General features: G+C 37.5%; 1 protein-coding gene across 5 annotated transcripts in view; it reads left to right on the forward strand.

Moving 5' to 3' along the window:
- Positions 1–4,268: 4,268 nt before the first annotated feature.
- The window catches only part of LOC121940957 (cyclin-dependent kinase-like 5), a 59,258-nt gene continuing 49,282 nt past the window's right edge, over positions 4,269–14,244 (forward strand). For 3 of the 5 annotated variants that reach the window (XM_042483632.2, XM_042483637.2, XM_042483636.2), the window contains exons 1-3: positions 4,269–4,411; positions 9,060–9,281; positions 12,961–12,995. In XM_042483632.2, the coding sequence (XP_042339566.1) occupies positions 9,218–9,281; positions 12,961–12,995 (99 nt within the window). In that variant the 5' untranslated portion in view covers positions 4,269–4,411; positions 9,060–9,217. Of the gene's footprint in view, positions 4,513–6,327; positions 6,608–9,059; positions 9,282–12,960; positions 12,996–14,244 lie in introns of those variants that run through there. The other 2 variants (XM_042483634.2, XM_042483635.2) reach the window with 2 other exon arrangements.

Here is a 14,244-nt window from a genome sequence, read left to right on the forward strand (position 1 = left end):
GTGAAGGAGAAAAAATACAATTAAATAAGTAAAGTAATACTTAAACAAATATTATTAAACAAAATAACTGTTTTTGCCAGATAGAAAAGACTAAAGCGAATGTGGCACTGTTCAAAAGAGGGGGGGAGGAAGAAGCAGTAGCTATTAAATTACTATTGATTATAAAATTTGGAGAATTAAGTGTAAGATAATCGGAAAAAAAGGCCACATGAAACCAGTCAATTTCTATTCAAGTTAGGGACGTTTCTTTGTATGCCAGCAGAAAATTAGTAGAGAAGTGCGTCATCACGATAGCAGAGCATGACTCAGACTCACTGTCCCATGTCACTTTCAGACACGTGTGTTTTCCCCCGCCCACAATTTTCCTCTAAAATCTACATTATTCTCAACAAATCAAACGGAAGTCGTCAGTGCCAGCGTTAAAGCAGGTGTCAGCACACTTTGGAAACTCCCGAAGTAGCTGCAATAATAAAGCAAATTCTGCACTAATTTCTGATTTATTCTTGTAATTATTGTAGTTTAATCTTGGAATTATTGCAATTCAGAAATAGGGTATACCTATCCTTTATAGTGTCACCCAGACATAAAGTATGAGGCATTTAATGAACTAAAGAACCAAATTAAATGAAAATGATTTCAAATAGCCCCATCTTAACTACGAGACTACAAACTAGGAATGTAAAGTAGCCTACTGCTTACAGCTTAATACATCAGTTCACACACTTCATCACACACTTTTCATACAAACAAAATTGTAACAAAGTTCCTAATACAGTAAAACAATACCCTCTTCCACACACTTGCACGCACACAGACACACAGATCAGAAACTTTGTAGATGGCAGTTAGCAGCTTGGGAAGAAAATACCCAAAATTTAAAAAGCAAACAAACAAACAAAAAAAGTACAAGAAATTTACCTAACAATTAGCAAAAAATTAAAAAAAAACAAAACAAAAGAAGAAAAGAGTAAAAACAAACAGAAAAGGAAATTACCTGGAAAAAATCTGCTTAAAAAAATTGAAAAATATGTAATTAAAAGAATCATAAATATTTATAGTTTTTTGAGCATTTTCACCCAGTTTTTGTTTAAAAAACAAAACAACTTTCTAAGTCAACTAATTTCTTGCAATTTGTAGAACACTTCTTACCAAGTCTAACAAACTTTTTTTTTTAACTTATGTTTGAAAAAAGAAGAAAGGTAAAGTCATGCCCATCCAGGTTTCAAAGGGTTAAAAAGAACAAGGCAATTGAGCTTTACATAGCAAATCCATTACCATTTCCAAAACTGCAATATCTAAATCAATCATCCACAAAGAAACATAACAAAACACACCATCATTATATTTATTATATATATTCAGTTTCACAAATACTTGACATTGAACTCCAAATAAAATGTGGAAAAATGCCTGTTAATTTTTACAAAGCAATTAGTCCAAATTTGTTACTTTATGTCAACCGCACTGCTCTAACATACCTAAATACCTGACCTATGATGGAGCAAATATAACAGAAAACCTTTGTCACATTCTTAAAATTGGTTGAAAAATAGAGTCATTTGGCTCATAAAGTCAGTCTGCATGAAATGCTCTGACCACTCATCTTCTTTACAAAGTCATCCTCGTTATTTTAAGATCAAACTCTCCATCGCTGCTTTCTGATGAGACGATGACGTCTTCACAGAGAGAATTTACTTCACCCCAAGCTGGCACACTAATGAGCGTTTAAGCTGCAATAACTGCTCTGGGATATTTTTATCTCATTCATTATCATTCAAAAAAAAAAAAAAAACCCCGTTACTAAAACATATAATTAAGGTGATGACTGTGATGACTATGATATTGATGTGTTAACAATACTTTGGTTGATAAAAAGTATGACCTTACATTAAACAACACATGCCTATGATCAATAAGAAAATTAACTAAATACTGAAATAAACTTTAGCACTAATTTGGGGGCCTAGTAAACATTACAGACTATTCAGATACACAAATGGACAAAGTTTTAGATTCATCCTGTGGGTGGCAGCATGGTTTCATGTGATGTGATACCACGTTTATGGAAAAATCTTCAGAGATCCTACACAGTGTTTTAAATGTCAATAGCTCAGATTTGGTCTGAATGAGGTCATGGATAAAAATACACACAGGACCCTTACAGCTGTCTACTTTTTGCTTTGTACTCCTCAGAAATCACCCAACCTTTTTATGATGACGCGGGAAAGATATGATTAGTCATCTTCCCAAAAATGTACTGTATACAAGGTTTTTCATCCTCTTTTGGCATTTAAATGAGTCGATTTTTGTTCGCCAAAAAGCCCCAAAACAGTTCATTTTTCATTATTTGAGCTGTGTGACCTCTTTTAAAATAAATTAAAATTTAATAACTGAAGAAAATCAATTTATTTACGGCAGTCTGCAGTTTTATTTTGTGTGATTATTAAATGTTTATTGGATTCAGCTTGTTATCAGGCTCTTAATTTCTTATTTTATTGCTCATGTTTTCTTTAGACAAAGCACAAATTTTGTACTGTTTTCTTGTACATACATTCTTTTTATATATTTTTGGTGTACTTTTGTGCGTTGCCTTTACCAGAGGTTCTCAATTTTTTTTTCAGCCTAGGGCCTGTAAGAAAAAAAAAAACAAGAAGCCCTTCGTCTATGTCCCCACTTCACCTTTTTTCCGAAATTGCCAAAATCACACCGGTTATTATAGCCAGTATCTGTTAAAACTTGCATGACCATTTTATTATTTTTAAGAAAGATTTGCATTCTTCTCAAGAAATTAGCTTTCTTTGGTTTCAGTCTTGTGCTGTTTGCACCGGTTTGCATTTTGTGTGAATATAGTAGAAAAATGGTCAGTACCTGTTTATGTTGGAGGGAGGGTCGTGTTTTTATCCACAGTCACTCAGGGAGGCTCAGGCAAAAATATTTGTAGCTTCAGGGAGGGTCAAGAAAAAAAAAAGCATCACACCCCAGCCACTCTCCTCTTCTGATAAATAAGGAACAGTCCCTAATTTCATTTCATTTCATTTTTTCTTAATACTTTTATGTTATGCACCAATACGCCAAATCAAATTACTTGTATGTAAACTTAGCAATAAGCCAGATTCTGATTCAAATAGTTACAATGTTTCCCATGACGAGTACCAAAATATCATGAAAGTATACCATAAACTCAAGGGAATCACCAGAGGCCCCACGATATGATATTATCATGATACTTCAGTCATGTCACAGTAATATCGTGACATTTAATGTGTTGCGATATGCTGAGTATTGTGATAACATATATTTTGATATACTGTTATTTACTACCTTTTTTAAAAAACTGCTATTATTTACCCAGAGAAAAAAACTTTGTCAGTGTCTGTTTTTTCTAAAAAGATAAAGATTTCATTTTTATTTTATTGCTGCAAATTTTATCTAGTGGACTTAAAAGCAGTTCATTTTATTATTCTAGTAGGCTGCCTAAAAGTTTAACTTGTATTTATAATGTTAATGCAGTGATTTATATATTAAATTATACTTGGCGCAGCTCCTGCAATAGAATTTTACTCCAAATTGCAGACATGCTTGTACACACATACACCACCTTACCGGTTGCTGTTGTATACATTTTTTAAAATTTATCATTATTTAATTTTATTTTAAATTTTGTTTTGTTTTGTTTATTATAGGGGCATATTATTTTCTTATACTTGATTTTATCAGTCTGTTTGTTTCTCAGTAGGTGAAAAAAAAAGTTTTCCTGTACTTTTGTGTACATGTTTACCTAAATATGAAAAGTAATATACAAAGTGGGGAAAACTATTCTTGGTGCCTGTGCATCCATATGATATTGCCATGCAAATAATAATAATAATGGTAACAATAATAATTGTAGTAGTAAGCTCCTCACACAGCAGCCTAATAGCCACATGCCACTATTGAGCAAAGCAATTTAAATAAAAAAAATGCATATTGTTTATTTTTTTTTATTCATGTCATCCATACAATTCAAAGTTTATGCTGCTATAAGTACAGTTGTGTGGCGTTTACATAGATTATGTTATCACGCTGAAAGCAGGGTGTGATCTTGTGAATTATGTAATTGAGAAATTAGAACAATAATATCCAACCTCATACGAAACACCCTCAGACCGCAACACAGCGTTCTCCCCCTTGTTGCCGTTCTGCTCTCTGATTGGTCCGAGCGGAGGGGGCGTTGGAATAAACAACTGCGTTTAACGGCTCTGATTGGTCGCCGTCACGCCGCTCAAACTGTTGCCTGGTGATCTGCTCGCAGCTTGTCAACCGCACGATCCAGTTACTGTAGCTGCCTGCTGCAATGAAAATATCTCCGTTGGTGGGTGGATATATGGGCCCGGTTCCATCATTATTTTTTTTTTTACCAAACACTGACTGAGTGAGTAGTTTATTTTACCTTTATGAAGATAAAACTGTCAGCTCTGAGTTTTACGTGGATATCTTCAGTGGGAGCTCACGAGAAAAGGCAACAAGCTTGAGGTTTGTTTGTAGCTAATTTGCGGTTTTATGTGTTTTGGGAATCAGGCAGAGCACTAAAACCAACACAACTAGCTCAATTATAACAGAGGTAAAACTAGAAGGCTGGCAATGTGAGGTAGTTTGTGTTAAGTTGGCCTGACTGGAGCCATATGTTTGACTTGTTGGATTTATTGGTGCTTGAATTGAAAATGTTGGAGCTACATTCATTCTGTGGGCAGTCGGAGCTAACACACACTTGAATATACAGTACAGTCGTTAAAAACAATCATTTTACAGCCCAGTTCGCCCTGATGTGTGTGTTTGCTGCTGTTAGAAGATGTGAAGCAACAGGACAAGTGTTTACAGATATTTGCATATTCAGGATTTTATTTTAAAATGTCCCATCATAATGCTTTTTCATGGAGTTGTTTGCTGGTTGTTCTAAGGGACTGTTTGTTATTTGTGAGGTGGTGGTGCAGTAACGGTGAAGCATGTCAAATAATATTTTAAGCACTGAGGAGGGACTTATGTTTTTTATGTTAGCTTAGGGGAGGGCAGAGTTCCCACATTCATGGAAAACCTGGAAAGGAATTTCTCAATCATGTTTTCCAGATCTTGAAAAGTCATAGAATTAGTCTAAATCATTGAAAGTTTTGGAAAAGTCATGGAATTTTGTTGTGAGTAACGTAATTGTTACAGTAATCATCCGGGGATAAAGTGCTGTAAAAAGATGGCAAATTTATTGTCTGTAGCTGTCAACGTAACAAAATACGTCTGTGTGACGTTTTGTTTACCATCATGTATGTGTTCACCATTTTCGTTTCATCTCTCCTATAATGTTTTAATATTTTGAATCTGATATTTTTAAATGCTAAGCAAGTCGGTCAAGAAAAATAAATTGTTATTCTGATTTCTTGAAAAAGTAATAGAAAAGTTTCAAAATTTTGTTCAAGAAAATGTGTGAGCACCCTTTGAGGGACGTACAAATTTAAATGATTGTGTTTTTTATCATCGATTTATTAGAAAAAAAAAAGACAAATCGCCCAAATTGCACCATTTATCATAGCGAGAAACTGTAAAAACAGAAATTATTGTCGGGTTTTCAACTGTGCAAACGTTTCTGTCATAAAAAATAAAAACCATAACCAAGTCAGAGAAAAAAATAGTGATATTACAGCAAAATCACTTTATTCTAGGATATATCTCATTTAAAATTTGGCAAAAAATAAACTGTGTGCTTAACTAACCTGCGTACACAAGAGTGAAAAAACCCAACTTCTTTTAACTTCAGTTTCAACTTTTAATTTTGAAGCATCAACATGTAAGCTTATGATAAATAAAGAACCGTCCCTAACTTGTGTAGTTTCCACAAAATGTGTAGTGACGTTGTCAGCTGGATCTCTTGTTGTTGCTAAATTCTTACCAGATTATGTCAAATTTTAATGACCATAAATAAATTCAGGCATAGATTATAGTTAGATAATACGAGGAGCTTTAAAGGTCCTGTATTTTGAATTCCACAGACTCTGTCCGTTACCACGCATGACTCATTCTGTTGAGAGAGACAAAATATATGATCCACAGCTATGCCGGGTGCATTCCTGATCATATTAGCCTTCTAGGTCTGGGCCCGGAGAGCAGTTGGCTAAAATCTGCTCCGGAAAACAATAGGCTGCATGCCACTGCTGTGTGGGCTGTGAAACGAGGAGAAGGAGGAAGAACATTAATATGTTTGAAAATCAAGTTTAGCCTTGTATCATCCTCCTCACCTGCAGCTGTTACAGTTTACTTGTGTCGATGGTGTTCGGCTGAGTAAGATAAGGGAGTAATAGAGCACAGAGCGGTGTTTAGTGCGCTGGGAGACAGAGTTTATTTTGGTGACGAGGTTTTGCATACTGATGAGCAGCTCCTGTGCCCACAGCACCGTAGGAGACTGGGAGTGTGAGTAGGCTATACGCAAGTCCTTGAGCTGTTTCAGCAAGGAGAGGATGAGATGGAGAAAGTGGTATCTGGAGTCTTATCTGATTCAATAAGAGTAAAGAGTGTGTGGATACCAGAGGAGACGCTTTGATCACATTCGGAGATTGTATGGTTCTGATTCACCCTCCGAATAAAGGTAGGAATGCAGCGAGGAACTTTGGTGCATTAATTAATGGTATCTTTTTTTGGTATTTACTGAAATTATAGTACATTATATATCTATAAGGAATGAAATATGTAACTACTGGATTTATTTTATTTATGTTAAGGGGGAATCCATTGATTTTACACATATTGGTCAGTTTACTCATCATTTAGAGTACTACGCAGCCTGGGTTGTGTAATGTCTTCTGGGACTCTAGAGGGAGCTTTCTGTAGTCTGACAAAATAAGCCCCATGACATCATCAGGGTTGACTTGAGGTGCCGTTTTCACGGCGACGGCTCTTGCATGAAATGTTGAACTTTTGTTGTGGTTTGGCCTTTTGTTGACACGACAACAGCGTTTCAGGGGCCTGAAAACGTAAACTTTTGAAACCAGGTTCCAGAGTGTAATCTTGAAAACGAAGCCCTTTTGTGAACTGGCAATGCGCGGATCCTGTAAGAACGATGACATCACGGGTGCGATAAATGCAGGTGCGCGGTGTTCTTCTTTGGTGTGCTATTGTAATGTAACACTGCCAACTACTGGCCTCGCATGCATACTACAGCGTTTTCTGTTGGTTTTGCACATCCACGTACATGAGTTACAGTCACATGTGAGCAACTTTAGAGTCTCCATCGCATGCCGAGGCGACATTCCTGCTGAAGGCGGGCAGTGTCTGACGTGATGCACACGGAAACCTAGTGTGCTAGCTTAATTTAGCTACCTTGATAATAAATAAAATATGATCCTACAGGTACATTTTCCATTTTCTTCTTACTCCCGTTTTTTTCTTTCTTATGTCCCATGGCTGTGTCCCAACTCACAGCCAGCCAAGCAGCATCTATCTCTCTGGGACTGTTTTTATTTATTTATTCATTTATTTTTTAATATTTTATTTATTTACATCACAAAAAGTAACATTATAAAAAATAAACTTAAAAACGTACACAACCCACAAACAAAAAGAAAGACAGTCTTAGCCAATTACATTAACAAAAAGGAAAGATGGTCATGAATAACAAAACTTTGTGTCACCCCGCAGGAACTACAGCTAATAGGTGGGGAAATTAGGTCAAAATTCTAATTATTATTATCAAATTATAAGGGCAGTTATTCAAATTATTGGGCCTTGCAAACCCAGTGTGTCGTTTCAAAGTCTCTCAAGATGTTTGCCTGAAACTCACACACTCACAGTTCACCAGAGTTAAGCTTCATGCAAAGATGCAAATAACCACCAGAAGCAAATGTTTTTATTCGCCCTCTGCTCTTATTGAATGGAGGTGAACAGGAGGTGAATATTCGCCAATGTTTAATTCACTCGTGTGACTGCACCCTCAGTCTTGAGACTCAAAATATTTGACAGAAAAACCGTGTTATCTATCTGGATGAATGAGGTTTGACAGATGAGGGCATTTAACAGGCAGGAAAGGTGTAATAAAGTATTGTTTAAAACTGCATTCGGGGATCCAGGGTTTTTGAACATATGACCCGTTTCAGGGGCTTGAAGTCAGGATATCAGAAGCTTCTGATGCTTTGATTGTGGCCGCTGTTTTTGACTCTTGAAGTCCCCCAACTCTTAACTGGAAGTGCAGTGCTGAGTCACTGGAGTGCCCCTTTACCTCGAGGAGATAGAGCTGTGGAGTGCCAGTTTTGTGTCATTGAAGTACAACTGGCCAACGCTGCTAAAAGGGACAGCTCACCCTAAAATCCAAAACACATATTTTTTCTCTTACCTTTATTGCTGTTTATTAATCCAGATTATTTTTGTGTGAGTTGTTGAGTGTTGAAGATATTTGCCGTATAGACGAATGTTTTCTCTCCAATATAATGGAGCTATATGGCACTTTGCTCGTGGTGCTTAAAGAAGTACATTTGTCTTGTCTCTTTACAAAAATCACAACCCGATTACTCAAGGTAATACACAGACCTTATTATGAGCAGTTTTATGTTGGAACTTTTTTCTTTCAGTTGAACTTTACCCACCAACCGTATCACCATGCAGAAGGAAGAGTGCATCTACTGCTAGTTTACCGAGCACAGCAGAGCTAGCTAACGTTACAGCTCGTCTGCACATGACCCGCCCCTCCAATACAAGATTTGCTGCGACCCGAAACCGCAAACCCTACAACCATGTGATGTTCAAATCATTCAGTTAGGTAGCATGTTTAAAGTAGTCGTTTTGGGACATGTTATACATTTGCAAAATAATTATTTTAAAACAAAGGTGATTCAGGAATACAATTTATATTAATACTTTTCACTTGTTCTCATAATATTGAGCAGCACATTGTCGCTGTTAAAGTGGCTGTTGGTAATGCACCTGATTGAGGCAGCACTCCAACTGGCACAGAAGTCCCTTTTTGTCCCTTTAACTGACACACATTAAAGGAATATATTGTATTTATGTGTGTATTTGCATATAATTTGGTACGTTTTTTTCTGCAGGTAAAAAAGAGCCACAGAAGAAGGCATGTGGCGGATATTATGGCTAACAGCCGGCACACGCCCCTCGGGAGCCAACAGCTGGCCGCCTCACGCCATCCTGTAGCTGGGCTCTGTCTGCCTGAGCTCCATGCACCTCACGCATCGTACCTTTTGACTTCATGAAGATCCCTGACATCGGTGATGTAATGAATAAATTTGAAGTCCTTGGGATTGTGGGTGAAGGTGAGTTCTCATTTGAGTCTGCTGCAAAATGTAAGCTTAAAGCATATTTTGCACATTTGTAATCTGCAGCTGCGACGACTGGTCGAGTCCAGTTTTCAGCCACAGCTTTTCATGGCGGTTCTCTCACAAATTTGCAGCAGTGCCTCTCAGTGAGCAATCATTTGATTGTTTTTATTCAATTTGCCTGCGGAACAAGGCCGTTAAAAGCCTGATCTGTTGTTCACAATTACACAGCTCAGGAAGGTCAAGGACAATTTTTTAAAGTATTTATTCATTACGAAGAATTTGAACGTGAAAAAATTGAAGCTGCTGTGACCTGAATTCAAACTCTTTTTATTGTAGATTTGAAGAGGTGCATTGTGGGATTCCATTTTATTGTTGTAAATATCAGTTGCACTGGGTGATTTGATAGTTCAGTTCCCCTAAAATTCCTCTCGAGGCTTTTCTCTTTCCTCGAGCCACTTGGTTGATATAAAGTGGCAGAGGCCCGGAGGTGAAGACACCCACTTGTCCCAGTTTTTACTCCTCTTCATCCTCGAAGTTTTGTAATGTGTGGATAATGTGTCGCTGGAAGACACAGGGAAACTCTGAGCTGGATTTTGAAGGCCTGTCCAAAGACGAGTCTGTCTGGAATGAAGTCAGCACTTTTAGTGCCACATGAATCTATAAAGTTGAAGAAGTTTTTCAGTCCAGCTCTACTTACTGCCTCTGCACTCATGGCACAGGCACAGTGCGCTCCACTTGATCCAGCATCATAGATTTTTCCTCACTGATCTTGAGGTCAGTCGATTTTGTTAATCATTTAGGACTGAGTGCAGCGTGCTGGCTTACCAGCGCAATTAAAATACACAGAATTAGTAATTATGTCCAGTTCCTTATCTAAGGAGGAAAACAAATTGGATAAATAATTCTGGTGTTTTTGCTTTTTGTAGAACATAATCTAAAAATCCTGTTGTTATATGTTGTTATCATCTCACAGCCCGGCCGCCAGAAGAAAATGTTGGCATTTTATGTTTCTGCAAATCACTGATGTGTTACATTTGTACATTTCATACACGTCATATCAACATTTCTAAGGTAGAAAAGTTCCGATTTCATGTACAAAGACGCCTGCCAAGCTGCAACCACTGCAAACCACCAACTTAAAAACTGAGTGAGAAGGGAGATATTAGCCACATTTCCAGCAGAGATTGTGCCACCAGAACTGGATGTTTTAGCAACACACCTGCCACATTTCTGTCTGAAATTGTGCCCCCAAAACTGCGTGTGTTATAGCGACACATAGTTGGAGGTTTGGCAGCATTTCCAGCAGCCAAGTATTGTCGTGGCACATGTGTGGCATTTCTAGTGTGCCACCAAATGTAGATGTGTTTTAGCAACAAATCAGAGGCATTTTCAGCGTTGTTCCTTGCCCAAATCGGGTGTGTTTTAATGACATATCGGCAGCATTTCCAGCGGAAATTGTGTCAACTAAACTGGGTGTGTTTTTGCGTAACAGTGGCAGCACTGTCAGCAGAGTTTGTGCCACCAAAACCAGATGTGTTCTAGCGGCACTTTATTGGCATTTCCAGCAGAAATTGTGCCACCAAAACGGGGTGCCAATTACCATTGTCATCGTCAGTGGTAATTGTCTCCAAAACTGGGTGTTTTAAGCCAAAATTCTTCTTTTCTTAACCATAATTAATTGGTTTTTGCTCCTAAACATAACCACTGTGTTGTTGGAACCTAATTAAACGCAAAGTTTCAACATATTGGCGACATAATAACATACAAATGTTATATATCAGTGGTCTGCAGAAACATAAAATTCCAACATTTGTTTTGAAAATTTAAGTTTAAGTCCTGTACTGAATTAGCAATTATGTCAGTATTGTTAATTGGAGATGACAAATAGCCTATATATTGTATAATTAATGCAATAAGTTACATCATTTTCATGATGTCTAATTTGCTTTTTGTTTATCTTTAGGTTTCCTTGCTTTGTTAGCTCATGAATTCAGTGTTTTTCTATTTTATTGTGCTCTAAATCCATGAATAAAGAGATATATTCAAAACAGTCCATGCTCACACCTGCATCAGCTAAAGATGATAGTTAAAGTGTGATGAAAATAGTTATTTGTCTTAATATTTACTGTTATGGTTAGGTAGAAAATCAGTATGTAAACATGTCATTTTCTTTTAAAAATCATTGGCACTGATGCAGAGTTCATGCAAATTTATGTGTTTAAACATGCAAAATTACCTGTCTGGTCTCTTTCTGTAGCGCATTGTTGTACTTATCTGTCAATTTTAGTCTTTTAGGTAAACTGTGTTATAACAAAAGTAAATACATTATAGTGGCCTCCTGAAGAGACTGTAGATGACTCCTTGGAGCACTGATGTTCTTGTGAAGGAGCACGGAGCAGTTCGTCATATGGCTGCTCTGTCCAAGAATTCCTCTTGAACCCTCAGGGGACGTGTGTGTGCGACTGCCAGGGTCGATAACATCAGAACTACAGTAGCTTGCCAACACTTGTGTCCTACTTTCTGAGCCACCTGTCCTTTTATAGTGGGGGATGTTTTTCCTTGATTCATGTGAACATGTGAAGTATTAAAAAGAGGGTTTAAAACCATTTTCACTTTGTGATTTGCTCAAATCAAAAGGTTCAGACTTGTTAGCATTGTTGGCCAACTCGAACTTTCTAAACTGAGCTATTGTTTATTTGTCATGTGGGAATGGTTAACCCTTTGAAACCTGGATCGACATCAGTTTGTCGTGTTATGTTTGGATCTTCTTTCAACATTTAAACCTTAGATTTAAAAAACCAAACTAACAAAAAAAAAAGGTCAGCTTCGCAAGAGATGGCCCAAAAATTGCAAGAAATAAGGAAAAGCTGACCAAAACTGGATAAAGACATCTTGGTGCCCTAGAAGAGATAGAGAACACCTGAAGGACAATGACAGCGGACACCGGTGGAGACACCGGTGGAGACACCGGCAGACAATGAGAGCAGAGCTGACAATCAGAGACACCGGTGGAAAATGAGATGGAGCAGGCACTGGTGGAGACACCAGCGGGGAATGAGAGCGGAGCGGACATTCATTCAGAGACACCTGTGGAGAATGAGAGCGGAGGGGACGTTCGGAGACACTGATGGAAACACCAGCGGAGACACAGACGGAGAATGAGAATGGAACGGACATTCGGAGACATCGGTGGACACACCGTCGGACAATGACAGCGAAGTGGGCATGCTGGAAAGCGTTCTATCGACACTCTATCGACTACATCTCAAATTTTAATCAAGGATTGATAATAACATTTACATATTTAGCATTTTTTCAAGTCATATCTTTTTTTTTAATTCATTTTTTACCATTTTTCACTTCTTTTTGTGTGTGCTAATTTCCAGGTATTTTTTTGTAACGTCACTAATTCCTCACTAATTTGTTCATTGCCATGCATATCCTTGATTTGAGATTAAGCTCAGGTTCAAGGGGTTATTCACAAACCAGTATTTTAAAACAGAATTTATGATTTCATTTAATTATCATTTTGTGGGTCTGCTTGTAAATCTGCTTTAAAGCTCAAGGCAGTGTATAAATTCATTGAATACTTTTTTATGTTTATACTTTTTTATTCATGAAAACATTATCTCTGATAAATCTCAAATAAACATGTGGTTTGTGTCTTTTTTAGGTGCCTATGGTGTTGTTTTGAAGTGCCGACACAAGGTAAGAATCAATCAATTTTCTTGTTATATTATGTTTTTTATGTAATGGATTTTCCATGTGAAATTACTGTGTTATATCAGAAAGTCAGCAAAGATTTTTAAGGGTAAGTCTGGTGATATTCTATTTTTTTGTTATTCTCAGCAAATACCATGAAAAGACCTAAACCCAGAATGAAGCAACTATTGTCTGTGTAACCTAAAATAGTGCATTTCTCTGTGCTACATTTCTGTCACAAAAAAGAGAATAATTTAAAAACACATCAGTGAATCATACCATTACACCTGGTGACATGTTTCTTCATTACCATTAACATGGGCATGATTCATTCCCACATATAACGTCTTGTTGCCATGAATACTGACGAAGGCACCAAATATGTGTTAATCCACGGCTGAAAATAGCCTCCGACAAATGCACTATTTACTCCTATTTCAGGAACATTTTGTTAAAAACTACAGTGCCCAGATGTTTTGGGAAATTATTTCACCATTTTGAAAAATTAAAGTGTGTATTCATGACCCATTTTTAAAGATTTACGCCTTCAGTAGAAACCAGTGAGCTTGTGGCTGGGAACCGAAAACAGGCAGGGGAAGTTGGAGTCAGGCAAACACAGTGTTGGTTTTTGCCCTTTTATGGCATTTGTTGACAATAACAGACTATCACCAGCCTTTCCTTTAAAATGATAGTTCAGGTCTTTTGAAGTAGAGTTGTATGAGGTATGATTACATAGTCAGTGTATTACGTACAGCAGATGGCGGTGAACAAGCCCCAAGTTTGGAAAAGTAGGCAGGAGTCTGACATGGAAGCTTTAATGTACTGGAGTTATATCGTTATATCACGCTCTTCAAAGTTACTGGATTCTTTTAGGATTTTGGTACTCAACTGGTTACAGAGCATGTCATGTCACCGCAACGTCACTGGTTCCATTTTAGCTGGGGACCTTTCCTGAATGTCATACCGCTCTTTCTCTGGCCCATTTACTGTTTACCTTTTTTACTGCCAACTACCCAATAAAGGTGAAGGATTTTCCCAAATTTGGGGCAGCTGTGGCTCAGGAGGTAGAGCGGGTCAACCGCTAATCAAAACATTAATAGTCAAAACATGCTGTTTTATCCAGTTTGCATGTCGAAGTATCCTTGGGCAAGACACTGGCCATCAAACGGGTCCTGATGGCTATGCCAGTGTGTGAGAGTGTGTCAGTGTTTAAAACTGGTTAGCAGGTGGCACCTTGTATGGTAGCCTCGGTCAC

The sequence above is a fragment of the Plectropomus leopardus genome, chromosome 5 (genome assembly GCF_026936395.1).
Source record: "Plectropomus leopardus strain MGB_pleo_1.0 chromosome 5, ASM2693639v1, whole genome shotgun sequence".
Classification (NCBI taxonomy): Eukaryota; Metazoa; Chordata; class Actinopteri; order Perciformes; family Serranidae; genus Plectropomus; species Plectropomus leopardus.